The sequence below is a fragment of the Sturnus vulgaris genome, chromosome 5 (assembly GCF_052056855.1).
Source record: "Sturnus vulgaris isolate bStuVul1 chromosome 5, bStuVul1.hap1, whole genome shotgun sequence".
NCBI lineage: Eukaryota > Metazoa > Chordata > Aves > Passeriformes > Sturnidae > Sturnus > Sturnus vulgaris.
The window spans coordinates 59,646,095-59,662,447 of record NC_142247.1 but is presented as its reverse complement, the minus strand read 5'-3'; the positions used below and the strand labels follow the sequence as shown (position 1 = coordinate 59,662,447).

Genomic DNA, 16,353 nt, shown 5'->3' with positions numbered 1-16,353 from the left:
AGAGAGAAAAAGAGAGAAACCATGGGAATTTCTTGCGTTTCCCAATGGCAATTCAGTCTGATTTTTTATCTTGAACTTCAGGAAATATGCCTAATTTAAATTAATCCACTTTTCCTACAAATGAATGAAATACTGAACACAGCTATTGAAAACTGTTTTCCATGGACATAAGAAGTAACTCTTGTGCCTGTCATATCATGTCTAATAGCAAGACACTCACGTGATGGATGCAACAAAACCTGCATTTCAGAGAATGGGAATGAAGCAGTATTTTAGTATACCAGGGTTGGTATTTATAAGAAAAAGTTTCAAAGACAAAGAGTATTTTTTACCAGAAGTTCTTTGTCAAACATGTATGTTGTGGATTACACTGAGTAGAGACCTTTCAGAATTCGAGCTACATGGAAATGGGAAACTGTATTCATATATTTTAAAATATATTTGAAAGATAATGAATTGTTCTGGTTCAAAAAACAGAAGTCACAAATTTGATATTTCCTGTAAAATTCAAATTTCAAAAATATGCATTATGGTCCATCAAAATATTAATTAATGTTTTGATTACTTTTAATTAGTTTTAATATATATATTTATTTCTAGTTTGTTTATCATAGTATAATATTATACAAGCAAAAGGCAAACTAAATTAATTACAACAATATCATTGAAATATATCAATATTATCAAAACACAGATTTAGTTTTCATTTTTCACCATCAAACATTTAATCTAAAGGAATATAGTTCTTGTAAAACATTTCCCAAGACTACTTTTTCATGGATAACTGCTTCATTCAAATATTTTGATCACATCTGTCCAGAATATATATGAGCAAAGGAAAAGGGAATAATATTAGTGGTGCTTCTTCAGTAGGCAGGAAGATTTACTCTGGGAGCAATAACAGGAAGCTTAGTTCTGTTTGAATATATTTTTTCATATTCTTATAATTTCCTACCATACTTTTAAGTATGAAACCATCATTTATTAAACTATTACATTATTAAGCCATTTTGTATATTTCTTTATCTGTGCACAGTTCCATTCTTTGCCACTTGACAAAAATCAAAAGCAACTTTTGTATTATATTCACCGTTAAAAGCACTACTGCTTTTGAACTTGTCTGGTTATCACCCACCAGCTGGGGGAAGAAAATACTGTTCTTTAATAGAAGGGATATATTTCATTTCATGACACAGGAAACAAAAGACTTTCATACAGAATTTTGCATAAACCATGAGAAAACCTCTCCACTAACAGTGTCTCTTGGAGTGAAGGAGTAGTAAGTGTTGGAATTAAGCAAGGAAGATACGTAATATTGAGAGCAGAAAGACATTCATGGTCAGTAACCTAAATGCTTTAAAAAACATTTTAGTTATGAGACTGGACAATACAAATATTCTGCTCTTTGCTAGGAGTGGGTCATGAGTCACTTGAGGCCAAGGGAAACTGGATACCCTGGGATTTTACAAATCCTCCCAAATCACAAAATATGTAATGGCAAATCATCATTAGCAGTCAAACTGCTAATTCTTGCTGATCCTCACATAATGTTTTCCTCCTCCACTGAGAGATAATAGAAGCCAAAATAACAGCTAGTTTAAATAAAAATAAACTTCAGGTATGAAAAGCTAAATGTGTTGCCTTTCCAGAAAGTGTGGGATGAACCTCATAATGGCCTTGAATTCTTACAGTCACACTGAGTGGACTAAGTAGTGTTTAGCTCATGACTAAATAAGCCATTGTCATTCTAAAGATGGTGAAGAAACCTCGGTGTAAGGACTTTGTACAGTACTTTGCTATTTCTCAATAACCCTACACAGGACATTTGAGTCATTTTAACTTGAAGCACCCTAAACGTCAAAGCTCTATTTCCAAAAGCCTGAAAAATGACACCCCATGGCTGAGGGGACAAGTCCAGGGTAGTGCAGGCAATTCATGCTGGCAGCCAGCCCAGACTGCGCCTTTGTTTGCTCTCACCGTGGCTCTGACAAATCCAACAGAGCCTTCTGCTCCTCAGTTTTTCTGTGTACTCAGACCTGATGCTCTAAAACAATCTTCAAAGCACAACTCTCCCTTCCCTTGGCTTGTGTGCAAACCACGTCTGTGCTTTCTGATTTAACCAAAATCTCAAGAATCCATAAAATTTTGTCTTTAGGATTAAGGCAGATGAAGGATAAAATGGTAGAAATCAGAAAATGATAGAATGGTTTGGGTTGGAAGGGACCATAAAGGCCATCTAGTACCAAACCCCAACAAATGGGCAGGGACACTTTCCACTAGACTAAGTTGCTCCAAGTCTCATCCAGCCTGGCCTTGAACATTTACACGGATGGGACATTACTTACTTACATTAACAGAAGCATTACATGGGAGTCTCTCTGGGATCTTAGTTCAGGAAAGTAAACTATGCTAAAGGACAATACCCAAAAACATGCTGTAAAAACGTGACCTGGCTCCTGACAGATGTGAAACACCAGGTAATGGCTGGGTGCAGGAGAGGACATAAGCCTGAAGCCTGTCTGACCTCCCTGAGCATTTTCTCTGGACATATACACAAACAGATCTGCCCCTGCAGCTTCTGTTGTACCTATCAAAAAATTCCCAGCTCTACTTTTGAGGTCAGGATTAATACATTTTGTGTTGTTTACTCACAGTCAGCTGTGAGGGAAAACCAAAACTCAATCCTGACCAGCTTAAACCATGAGGAAGCTGTAAGCCCAACCCCTCCCCACAGAAGAGGCATCTGTGTGACACCTGGAGCTCTGGCTCCACACCAAGCAAGCCCCATGCCTGACCCAAGAAGTCCTCTCCAGAAGAGGGGTTTTTCCCAGGTGAGGGAGAGCCCTTGCCCATGACTGTGGCTGCTATCATTGCTCCTCTTTGCCTACCTGAACTCCCCCAGAGGAAAGGTGAGAGCCTAGAAGATGACTGCCCAACACGGGGATGTTGGGGCAGATGGGGTGGGAATGAGACTAATTGTACCTGGAATGGGATGGCACCAGACACAAGACCTGGGAGTGAAGGCCAGAAGGAACTAAGTGAGGAGTTGGATCAGCAGGGGCTGTCCCGAGTCCAAGGCCATTGGAAAGCAAGAATCTGAGGAAGACCAGACTCAGCCATGGCCTGACATGCCCAGGTCATCTCACAGGTGGGAAACAGGAGATGGGAGGAGTGCTCCCAAACAAGGAGCACAAACGGATTGGTTCTGAAAGTCAGGAAACCACAGGCCCAGCTAGTAGAAGTGTCAAACCCAACATCCACCCTGCGGCTCAAGGCTGCTGATGGGTGGCCAGAATGGTCCTGGTGTCCCTTCTCCCAATTCCATCACCCTGTGTCACAACAGGGAAGGTCGTGAGTCAGAAACTCAGAAACACCCACAAGCAGGGCAGAAAATCAAATGCTTTCAAATAACATGGCTATGCTCTGCTCGTAGGAGTCAGTGTCAGAAACCCCTTCAGTGACCTTCAGGGGTGGGTCTTTGGTGGGTATCAGCAGGTGACAAACAGTCCCCAGCTCAAGTGAGAAGGCAGCAGCCACAGAACCCTTCCCCACCGGGACTTACATGAGGGAGACGGTGAAGTGGAAGCGCTGGCGCAGCCCCTTGAAGGTGATGAAGGACTGCGGGGGGAAGCTCCTGGTGGTCATCTCGCAGTAGGGCCGCTCGTACTCGCCCGGGGGGCACTCGCACTTGAAGCCCCCGATGAGCAGGTTGACACAGGTCCCTCCGTTCTTGCACACCCCCGGAGCGCAGCGGCCGGAGCGCGCGTTCACCTCGCAGTACTCTCCTGCAAGGGGACAAGCAGACATCAGGGAAGGTGACACCTCACCCCGGCACCAAGCTGTGACACTCAGCTACACAAGTGGCTCTGCTGCAGGTTAAGCTGCTCCCAAACTTCTACACCTTATCCCCTAAGTAACTGAGGTACAAGCCTGTGATTGCTGGGGGTAAGGATGCTGCATCTTCTTTAAGTCTGAATTTTCAGAGAAATGCAGAATATGATATGCTGAGCAATCCTCTTGCAAATATCCAACAACATTGGCCTATGGTTTACAGATTCCTTGGCTGCTTCCAAACTGGGTGACAAATACAGAGCTGGTGACAGACAGATCTAGACAGGAGGAGGTAAAAACTCTGTACATACTCTGTCAACCAAAATATGTGTAAATTGTTTTGGTGTTTCACTACAGTTGAAAATTGTGTAAAACAGATAAATGGTTGCATTTTGTCTTGAATGTAATTTGGTGCTGCTGCTGCAGCAGGACATGGCTGAGATCATGACAAAGTGCTCAAAATCTCTATATCAAGAATAAGCAGGATACAGATGACAGAGGGATAGCTTCCACCTTTTCCCACACATGCATCCTGCAGGTGACGACCATTTTCTGAACCCTTTAGAGAAGGGCACATTAACTCTCCACAGAAGTTAAGGATTCTGTCTGCCACTTTCTAAAGTTGTTTCACTTCTAAATACTTTGCCTTTATTCACCCAAAAAGCATGTAGCAAGATGTGTTAAATACAATATTAATGACTGTGGTGTCTTGCTTTGTATGCAATCTGTGGGGTTTTGTCCTGTGCTTGCTCAAAATCTGAGAATGAATCCCAGTTTTTAAAAAGTACTGTACTTTTAAGACAATTTTTAAAAATCTGCAGCGGTTGGGACAAAAGCAGCTGCTGAATTAATCATTGTACAGAAAGCCAAACCCTCTGTGTGAGTTAATTAGTTAACATTAGTATTTTGACATGTGTCTCCCTATAGTATAAAGCATGCTCACATCCCACATGTAAAACTGTTCAGAGAAACTGGAGGTGGCATATACAGTTGAATTTAACCTAGTAATGGTGTCTGACAAATAAATGTAGAGCAATGCTACTCAACACAGCCAGCCGAAGGAATACATTTCTAACGCGTTAGTGTTTGCATGATCACTCGCCACCAGATGATACAACTACATTGGGACAGGCTCTTTAAAGCTGTGCTCAGCAACAGGACAAGGGGCAACAGGCACGGACTGACAAGCAGGAAGTTCTATCTGAGAATGAGGAAAAACTTCTGTCCTTTGAGGATGACAGAGCACTGGAATGGGCTGCCCAGAGAGGCTGTGGAGTCTCTATCTCTGGAGATATTTGAAACCCATCCAGACGTGATCCTGTGCAAAGCTGCTTTAGCAGGGGTTTGGAGAAGCAGATCCCTTCCAACCCTGACCATTCTATGGTCCTGTCATTGATTCTAACAAAGGCAAATTTAAATGGAAAGTTTTGTTCCATTTGATGCCCCACAGCCGTGCTCCCACAGGTTCCTGCACCAGAGCTGCCCACACTGGGAGGCAGGCTGAAGCCAGCAGCACTGCTGCACCCACACCTGGGTCTGCATCTCCTTTCTGTGCCAGGCTGTAAACTGACAGGGTTTGCAGCTGGTTTAGCCACTGCCCCAAGGGCAGGGATCTCTCAGATAAGGTGAGGTGGGCAACTTACTGCTTTTGGCTCTCCAGCTTTGCTGCCTTTTTCTTCTTGCATCAACATCACTTGCCTTTCAGACGGGTATGGCTTCAGCTGGCAAAATGCAGGAGCAAACCGAAGACTGCTATGACCAGGAGCCAGGCCTGGATGAACACCCCATCCAGGTAGGGCCAGCTCTGGAGGATGGACCTGCTCTGTGCATTACTCTGAACTAACAACCCATATAGCCTTGAGCCCAAGCCTGTGCTTAGAGCTTTTCCCCTTCAGCACTGATATTCTCACTTTAACATATTAAGTGAAATGCTGTGAAAATCACTGGATAAATATCTTCCCGTTTCCATTTATCAGCTCTACATATAAGGCAACATGATGTGAATACACTTTCCTTAGTATTTTTAAATGCTCTATAATGTATTTCTGTTGGAAAAATTTGTATATATCATCCAAGACATCCCTCAATACACCGGATATGGTGCACACACACATCAGATGTTTTAAAAGGACAATACAGCAAGCACTTGTTGATGATCCACTGCATAAGCACAGCCCTTCTACATGGATCTTGTGTACCAAAACTCTCAAAAAAATGGAAAAACAAAATTCCTGTAGAAAGACAAAACAGAGCTTCCTTGCTTTAAAAAAAGTAGCAGAATATTTTGTGAAATAACTCTCTGACTCAGAGAAGAATGTAATCTTCAAGGCTTTCTGGGAACAGAATGATGTATTTTGTAAAAGCAAATAACACAAAGGCTTGAATACACAGAGAGAAAAAGGAGAGATTCCTGGCATTGCAGCATGCTGTGGAAATGCCATGGCAATACAGAGGTGAAATGTAAAAGCTTAGCTGGAAGTCAGTGATGGTTCTGCATTAATTCTGTGATATAACAAAAATATATAGACCATTTGTTTAGATACCTCTACAGGCATAAAAATATTGAAGAGAAAAGCTTACAGAAAAGTTCTATTGTATTGTGTTTATTACTGCTTTTCATTATGACTTGTAAAGAAGTAAATTAAAACAATATACTTCAAGATTCTTTGTCCTATATTCATTCAGTTTAGCATCGTTGATGTCCCAGCTGCTAAAATTATTCTGAATTCTCTTAAGTCTGTAATGTAAATGAGAACTATTTGATGCATATTCTTTGATGCTGAATTTTCATATTTTATGTGTATTTACCAAAATATATTAAAATAGTGGTTTTGAAATCTCAACAGTAAATCCAAGGTGTCCCTATGATTTGAGGCAAAAAGGTTACCAAACCTTTTGCTTTGTTTTTTACACTTTAAAACTTTAATTACTCTTTTGTCCAAAAGTGCCTGGAATTATTTAGAAACAGAGCATTTTTGCCTTTGTAGTAACCATTCGAGCAAGAATTGGAAGCACTGCCTTGATCAGGACTGGCAACAGAAGGCACCTTCGTGTCACTCTTAGGTTTGTCACTTCCAAGGGCAGCCATGTCCCCTTGGACACAGCACTGTCCCACAGCTCTGCCTTGCAGGAGTTTTGAGGCACTGCCTAAAAACCATCCTCAGAATCTGAAGCAAAGCCTGCATGGACTTGAAGGAAGAGCTGGCTGGAGCTGGAGTCAGAAGGCCCTAAGGGAAGAGCTGCTTGAGGAGCAGAAAGGAAGGGAGCTGCATGTGCCAGCCTTTGGGAATGAAAAGCTCCTGTGTGCCTGCTTGCAGTTAAAGGTCGGAGGACTGTGCCATCAAAAGGGTGGCCTTACAGTCTGGTAGGAAAAAATAGTACAGAAGAGGGAGAGCTGCTGTGCAGTGAGGGTCTGGAGGGTCTGGGGTGATAAAAGCACAGCCCAAACAGCTGTCACACACAGTCTGGGGTCAGCCTGTGGTGCTGGCAAAGGCAGCATGGCTCAGCCACTCTCCCAGACTGTGAAACTCTCCTTTGCTCCTTACAGCATTTCCTTGACTAACATAATTTCATTTTTCACACTGGCTTGCATTTTAGGAATCACTGAATAAACTAGCTACACATCTGAGCTCTGTGAAATGCAAGCAGGGGATGTGAAGCTCAGCCCCTCCAGCTGCAAAAGCTAAAGCATGCACTCTCAGATAACACGGGCCGTGGCTGCCTGTTTATCTGCCAGCAGATTCCTGGGCTTTGAAAGAAATCTGCCCTTGCCAGAAAGTGATTTACTGTGATATGACAGTAGCTGATCTTATAGGCTCCCAATTAATATTGATGACTCTTAAAGCTGTGAGTCTTGTGGCTTTTCTGCAGCCCTTCATGAAGTGCTTCCTGGTCTTAAAGCCCTTGAGATGAAAATGTCATAGTTGCTTTTGACACTGCATCCGACTCAAAAACATCCTATATTTAATACACACCTATCCTCTTCGATTTTAGGACTAATGTTACAAAATATTCATAATGAAGTTTCTGTTATTAGGTTTATGTAAGTGAGGACACCACGATAGCAGGTGCAAAATAACAAGAACAGGCAAATACAAAAGCTGTCTAGATTTGGTCTTCCTCTGACCTATTCCAAACAAAGTAATGGAAGTTTAACTAATAAGCTATAAATGGTGATGAAAAAAGTGAAAATAAATTTAAAAAAAGGTGTCTTAAAACTGAGACAATAATCTCACAATTGCAAATGCCTTATGAGCTGAACATTATGGGTTTCAAGCAACACATGAATGTATCGTGCATTTGTGCATCAACCAGTTGGTCTTTGCAGAAATCTGACCGTGGTTTTGCTGAGGAGTTGTTTGACCTTACAACAACAATGTATAATTTTTGAAAGCTTGCTGGAAACAAGATGATGGCATCCAAATACACACAGAATTCCTCTTCACATCAGTTTACTGCAGTGTGTTTCACCAATATACCGGTTTAGGGACTAGTCCTCAAAATCTTTTACTATTCTCTGATTGTATTCAACTGAAACAGTACATTAAATACATATTTACATGAAGCAGCAGATTTGCACTGATGTTCATTTTTCTTCAGTTTCCCTGGACACATTAATTTTTTACTCACTATCTGTAATTGTTTGAACTGATTCTTTTCTCCTTTCCTCATCCTGCCACTTGCTCTAGACACATACTAATTTCCTCTATGTTTATAATAGCTTTGCCAGAATAAAGAGCATTTTGAGAAGCTGATTTAGGCAGCTCACCTTTCACTTTAAAGTGAAAAGAAGAATACACAAGAATTAAGGCAAAAGAAGAAACAACATGAAATAGAACTAAATTCTTCAAACAATTCCCATTGACCATTTGCCATAATAAAGAAACCAATTACATTAAAAATGTATTTGCTGTCTTGCACATTATGGGAAATCAATCCTCCTTTTCCTCTAGGAAGTAAAGCACTACTAACTTACATGACAATTGGCACCAAAGCAGTAAGTGCACTAAGTAATAAGAAGGCTGTTAAAAACAAACTAGCTGCAGAATCAGCTTGGAAATCTCTACTGGGACAAGAGATGAAGAGGTTGGGATCCTGCACTTTAGGGGTGGTTTCACCATAGTTCAGTCTGAGTGGGAGTTACCACAGTCCCCTCCTTTCCCCAAGCATGCTGCAGTTTCCTCCCCCTCCCTCGTGTTGGCATTCATGTAATCCTGCAGTTGACTGATTTGTAGAGCTGAGATGGCAAAATATTGTTCATTTCTTTATTGAACATGAGTGTTCTTCAGACTAAGTCCCTTCTATGACTGATGGGATGAACAGCACAGCAAGCACATGGGAAGGAGGCAGGACTATGCATCCAGGAATAAGAATGAAGGAAAGGTCTTAGAAAGGTTTAACTGTTGTGGAAATACAGCTTTAAGCCATTTTAGATGGCTCATGTGTGAGTCTAGTGGCTCAATGCTTGCCTTAGGTGACCTGGATCAACATCTCCAGTAGACACCCACCTCTCTCCACTGATTGTTCATGGATGTACTGCAGGAAAATTTGCCTAAAACATGGGTGCAAGTCGGATAATAAAAAGTAGCACTGAATTTTGTCCATCAAGGGAAATTCATTACGTCAATGGCTCTGTGGTGCATGAGTCTACCCTCAGAACCTACTGGGAGGGTCAGCCTTGCCTCCCAGCAAACTGGCAGCAAATACCAATTACCAATGAAATGTGACACAACAAACAAGCAAGCAAGTGAGCAAGCAAACAAACAAACATCTACTGGGTTTATGAGAGAAGTTAGAGGGCAGCTACCCAGAAACATTAGCCAGCCTATTCTGAATGATGGAGAAGCAGGATCAAATAGAACTTAGAAGACACTAGTGTACTAGTGACAGAGATTAATTAGGGGACAACTGAATTCATGTACCATTTTACATGAGTGACTCAGAAGTGTTATTTGAATAACAGATATAAAATCTGGGTTCCTTTGAAATCAAGGGCCAAACCCCTACAGCCACTTCAGAGAAGCTGTGCAGACTCCATAGTATTGACACTGATGGTTATCACCTTGTGAGGTTTCTAAATGACACTGATATTAAACCTTTAAACTTGAAAATACATTTTGGTCTTTTCTTTTACTCATTTGTTTATGTTTTTAGAACTGGGACTAATCTAGGTAATTAAAATTATCCCAAATGCTCTTATAGGGAGAAACACTAGCTTAAGGTCTATTTTATAGTTTCCCTCCTTTCTTTTGCTTTCTGCTTCCTTTGCTGCTTTCTGACTTAAAAAGTCATATTATGAGAAACAGGTTAGAGTAAAATAATACACAAATACCTACACAGACATACTCCACACATGCACACTCAAACTGCTGACATGCAGTGACAGCTGTCCTGCAGAATTTCAGTTGCTAACGATTCCAGATTTAATATTGTATATTTGCAAGAGAATAACCTGACCGTAAAACACTAAGTAATGTAACAGCAAAAACATTCCTGTCACACTATGTATATAGCTTGCCAAGTAGTTCTCTGAGGTGATGTGTAGAAATGATTCTATAATAAGATACTTTTATCTCTGGATCTGCTTTAGTTTTTCCATGGCCATCAGCACTGAGCTCTGAGCTGGTGGGAAGAAGGTGTACAGATTTACCATTGCTCTTTTGGATACAAATATATATATCTTACACCTCTCCTTTACCATCACCCTTCTCTCTTCCCTGTGCTTCTTCCATGAAGTTCCCCATAGACATCCTTGAGAACTCACAATTCAGATTTTCAAAAATCCTAAGACTCAGCTAAACAAGGGTCATAAGATTTTGAATCATGACTTGCTTCAAAATAATGAACATGAGAGGCTTTTTATTTTCTTTTATTTGCCTCTGAAGCTGTGGGTATCATTTGCTGGCCCCAAGGCTCATGAGAGTTCTTGGTAGTCAAATTCCAGCCCAAGCTGTCTGTTCTGAGGCAGTTCCCATTCCTACTCACACCTCAACAGGCTGGTGATACTTGAGCCTTCCCAGTTCCTCTTCCCACCAGGGTCCTCAAGGAAAGCATCTGCACCCTGGCTGCTCTGAAGTCCTGCAAACTTCTGGGAGGAGAAGGAGGACCACCATGAAAATATCCCATGGGCCAAACAGGCAGGGGAAAGGCTAGGACCCCATTCTACTTGCTGATCCTTCCCCTCTGGAAACCAAGCTAAACTGTATTTTACAAGAGCAAAGGCAGCAAAAGCAGGTCTCCATCTGTCAAGCTGCTTCAGGCTGTGCCCACTGATGCAAGGCACACGCAGAGCAGCCACTGCAACAGTGCCTGGCCCTCTGAGAGCCCCCAAACTAGGCTCAGGATCCTAGAGCAGCATCCCTGAGCAAAGATGTTCCATTTTCCCTGACTCCTCCCCTTCCCTGGTCACAAAACAAAGCAAAACAAAAGACACCCTGCAGAGAAGGATGGATGGATGGATTGATGATTTGGGTTGTTTTTGTGTTTTTGCATTTAAATGAGAAGGAATAATTGGGGGAGGTGGGAGGGAGAAGAAACAATACTGAGGAGGATTAGTGATATTTGGGGCACATCTGTTGGAGAAATGAATTAGTCTGTGGATTTCAGAAATTATGAGCATGTTCTCAAGATGATATGTTGCATGATCACTGAACCTTATTCTCCCACGTGATTTCCACCAGTGCCAGCAAGAACAGAGCATAGACAAAAGTCACAACTGAATACCTGTGTTCTCTTCCTTGTATACTTATTGAAGATTAAAAATTCCCAGGCATTAAATTTTCACTCTATCTACACCAGGCAACTTACTTTTCACCTTCCAGCCATGAGGCCAGAACAGTGTGAGCACCAGAAGTGCAAGTGAGATTTATCAGCAGTACTGTGATTTTTTGTTTTTTCCTGACAGTGCCAGGGTGAACAAGGAGCCAGATGGCACAGTAAAATATTCTCCATTTAAGAAAACACCCAATTCTGAAGCCCACCTTATGGTTTGGCAAAGAAGAGATAACTCATGATTTTACAACTCATGGATTGGTTCCAATACCTCCCAAAAAAGCCCCAGATGGTTGTTTTGCAGAGGTGGGGCACATCCTCAATGACAAACCCATGAAGAGACATCTCAGTGTGAAACCCGGGCACTGGTGTCCTGCAGTGGGCCAGTGGGCAGGGGTGCACACAATGTGTCTGGTTTCCCCCTGCTGCCTGCTCCCACAGCACCAGACATAATCACCCCCAGGCTTTTGAGGAAATGCCGAGGAAAAGCACTGTTTTGGAATGCTTTAGATGTGGTGGAGGAGAAAAACCCATAGAATCACAGGATCATTTTGGTTGGAAAAGGCCTTTGGCATCCAAGCCTTTACCCTGCCACACTTCCTTTACAACAAATTTTGCCCTATCAGGTCCAGTGGATAATTTCTTAACATCTTAATCTTTACTCTTGGCTGACTTGACAATGGTTGCTAAGCTCTCCAAATTATTGAACCATTTATTGTAATGTCCAGGGCCCTAGCAAGGTGTCATTTCCTTCTGCATTTGACCTGCAAGGTAAAGCTTTAGAGACCTTTTAGGTTCTGTCTCTCTCACAGAGCTAAACACAAATCTACACATGAGAAAAAAGAAATGCACAAGAATTTTCAGTTATATTGAACTCTGTGGCAGGTTTACATGTAAGACAATTCATCATAATGCAAACTGCAGTGATTTTGTGTAAGATATGGTGATGAAACAGTGCCTTTCAATAAAAGCCTAAGCTTTATCTCTGGATGTATTATCAGGGGGATAACATTATTATAGATGTCGAAGATAAATCTCAAACTAGATTATGCCATTGTGTCTGCAATTTGCATTTGTCTGCAATTACTTGGAATAAATCTCTCCCTAAAAATCCCACCTTAAAACTGGTGAAGAAGCATCCCTTTGCATAACACATTCATTGACAGAGGAATATCCCTCCCTCCATTTATTTTTAAGAGGCACAATCACTCTGTACCTTTACTATATATTCATCTGATATTATATTTTGTTTTCTCGTCTCTCTGTGCCCCTTCATTCCTCTCCAGGAGTGTTACTTGAGGACGGGCACATAGAGAGAATCAAAGGCCAGAGCAGCCACCACGGCTGGCAGGACAGATTCCCTTTGGGACAACCTTTGCAGGCTGATCCATATTTACATCTCTGCACGCCTGCAGGCACTTCAGCATGGGAACCACCTTCCAGGCCTAGTTCTCACCTCCTTCCGTGGGCAGCAGTGAGACAGAAGCAAGGGACAGACTCATTGTGCTTCTGCTCAGATGGCAAGAAACATTATTTCATCCCAGAGAGTTGAAATTTTTCCTGGGCACCAAATGCCACCACCAGGACCATTAGCTCCACAAGGCTGCTGTTCCACAGGCTGTTTCAGCCTCACACTGGGCTTTTCAAAATGCATTAAACTATTTATGTGAATGAGGAAAGCAAAAAAGGTGTGGTGGCAGTGGCAGGGGTGTGTGTGCAATAACATCTTTTATCAACAGGAACTCAGGAGCTGGAAAACCAGACACGCTTTCAGGCACCATCAGGCTTCCTGCTCACTTGCAGCCTGGTTTCCCTAAGCTGCTTTCCACAGAAAACACCAAAAGGTTTCAACTCCCAGTTTCTAAATTGGTGGGCAAGAGCAAAATTTGTTTTTCATCAAGTTAGCATCTCAAAGCAGTTCAAAAAGGCAACACATCTGCAAATAACTGCCCTCAGAAAGAAGAAAAATGAAGGCTAAAGAGTAAGCAGAAGATCAATGTTTCCTTTTCAAGGGCAAACATTGCTCTTTTCTTTAGTAGAGTTCAGCCCTTTTTTCACTAAGATCCCACTTAATTTTCTCCATGTAACTGTTACAGAAATGATGATTCAGCTCACAGGAGACAAAACACAGAAGAAGCCATCTCCCCTTGTCTCCAGCAGCCTGCTGGGACTGACTGCACAAGCAGCTAACTCTGCACATCTCCGCTACAGGAAGGCTGGTGAGAGCCTGCATTTTGTGTTTTCCATAAATTAGAAGTTTTCACAGGAAAATCTCACTCTCCCATTTTCTGTGTAATCCAGTGCTATGGTAAATATCATGGCAATTTAGAACCAGGCAGACCTCAAATCACATCATGCCCCTTAACATCCTAGGTGGTCCCAGAAGCTCTGGTGGAAAGAAGTGTAATGGCCAATTAGTGAGAATAACTGAAGATAAGCCATAAAATATTAATAAAGCTACAGAAAACCATAAAGTCAATCTACTATTTTGAGTACGTGTTAGGAAACTAGGAGTTCAGAGCTCTATATTTTTATTTTATATGAGAAGTATCAGCTTAAAAGAAAAGTATACTTAAAAGCACTGTCTTTACTGTGAATAGCTCAGTGGTTTAGCATCATGGATAGGTAGCACTGGCAAAACAATCTGATGCCCATCAAATTCTCATTGTTATACATTGAAAGAAAATTCTGAAAAAAAAAGCAATCAAAAATGCCCCATTGCTTGTCAAATTAAAAGGATTAGGGTTAAAAAGATAATCCCGTAATCTTATGTTTTGATAGCCTCAAAAATATTTGGTACACAACGCAGGAACACAAACTGAAAACAAAAAGCAACTTAACCAGGGAAACTGACTTTCTCTTAATGAGTCATGAAAAAGGGACTGGAATATCACACACGTCTTGTGCAGAAAATCTCAAAGTCCATGTATTTTTAAACCTACAGAACAGATGGAAATTCAAAAGTTACTGTCTTAAAAAGTATTTTTAAATGGACTCATAAAAAATTAATCCAGCCAGCTTTCACATCTTGTACTTAACTCTGCTTACAGCAGTCCAGTGAATTAAAATTCAGCCTTTTTGTTAAATACCATTCAATTTTAAAGTAACCTTAAATGATTACCATCTTATTAGAATTAATACACTTCATTGTGTCAATTAGAATGTGTTTAATTATTAATATAAGGCATTCACTTTCATATCTTCATCTTTCTTACAATATGCACATCAGTTGCATTGACCCTTTGAAGCTAGTCTATCTAATTAAAACATGCTTTTAAATTATACTATATGAAAATGCAGTATAAAAGGTGTCATGCTCCTCTATGGAGAATTTGAGAGACAGCCTGAAGTAAAGTACCTTCATCTTGGTTTTTAGAAACTGAGAATTCAGATGGTGGCCGCTCTGGAAGCTGCGCTTGGGGGGCAGAACAAAACCCGCTCGGGAGGAGCAGGGCTGGCATGCAGGCACTGAACCATGATGCTCTAAACAAAAGAGCATTTGCAACAACAATGAGGTTGTGGTTCCCACCACGCTCTGCACAACTGTAATTATCTTGATGTTCAAGGCCAAGTGCCTCAGTCTGGTGCTCAACTGTCGAAACTTTCAATCATCATAACACAAAGAACTGAGACACAAGAAACTATTTTATGCTTTTTTTCCTTCCTAACAGGATATCATCCTGATATCCTCATCTCTGCACCCAACCTTCCTTCCTGCCACTTTCCCTTTGTTTATCCACTGATGAAAACAAAAATGACTAATTTGGGAATTATAAATATATACAGAAGTCCAACATGTTTTTCACAATTTAGTCTTACGCCTTCCCAGTTTTTTTTCCCAGTTTTTTATTTGCAGACAGGAGAAAAGGAGCCCCATTACCTTGATCCTTGGAAGCTAAATCTCTTTTTTGTTTTGGAAGATCTAGAATATTTCACTTCAGATGTCCTGGAATTTTTTTTTGTCTACACCTCTGATCTGCTGTGAACACTGTGAGAGGATTTTCAGAACATAAGGTATACTGGAAAGAAATACTACCTCATTATGATTTTATGTTCTGCACAAATAACTATAGGCAAGTTTTCAGGCTTTTTCTCCTCCTTTCTCTTCTCCTTTTTTTCTTATCTGATTTGTTTTCAGTGAGAAAAAACCACCACCACTTAAGGGTAGTCTAACATATGGGTTGTTTTGACATTTAGCAAGTGTATGTTTGGGTAATGAGAAGGCACTTGCAGAGCTTAAAATTTTATCCAGCTACATTTTTTGAAATTAAAAAATGGGAAAAATACCCTCAAATCTTACATTACACAAGGCTCAACTTGGCTAAATTAATAAAAACACAATTGTAAACTACAGTCACAGAGAAATTTGCTGTTGTTTAACAAACTTCTATTTTAAATATTTTAATGAAATAAAACCTCCATGAGTGTAATTTCTGTCAGACCAACAATCTGAAATGCATATATATGCTGACTATTATGACAGTGTGTGGGAATTTAGCTACATCAGTGAGGAGGGGTTTTACACGTACCTACACAATTATAATATCAAATACCTCCATTTTGATTAATTATGCCTCACTTCCCACATTTTTATTTTAGTTTTACCAACGATGATAAGAAAATGTGCTATAACAAAGGTTTTCAAAAAGTGTGGGAGAATTGTGTCTCCCATTTAGGTGTGGTAACAGAAATACCATCAATATAAAACCAGGAAAATAATTCAAAAAACTGCTCAAAATTGACAGAGCAATA

General features: G+C 40.9%; 1 protein-coding gene across 1 annotated transcript in view; it reads right to left on the bottom strand.

Annotated features, from left to right (window-relative positions):
- The window catches only part of CELSR1 (cadherin EGF LAG seven-pass G-type receptor 1), a 162,562-nt gene that overhangs the window by 70,509 nt on the left and 75,700 nt on the right, over positions 1–16,353 (bottom strand). Inside the window, exon 3 of the mRNA XM_088165786.1 lies at positions 3,563–3,785. Within this exon, the coding sequence (XP_088021912.1) occupies positions 3,563–3,785 (223 nt within the window). The remainder of the gene's footprint in view (positions 1–3,562; positions 3,786–16,353) is intronic.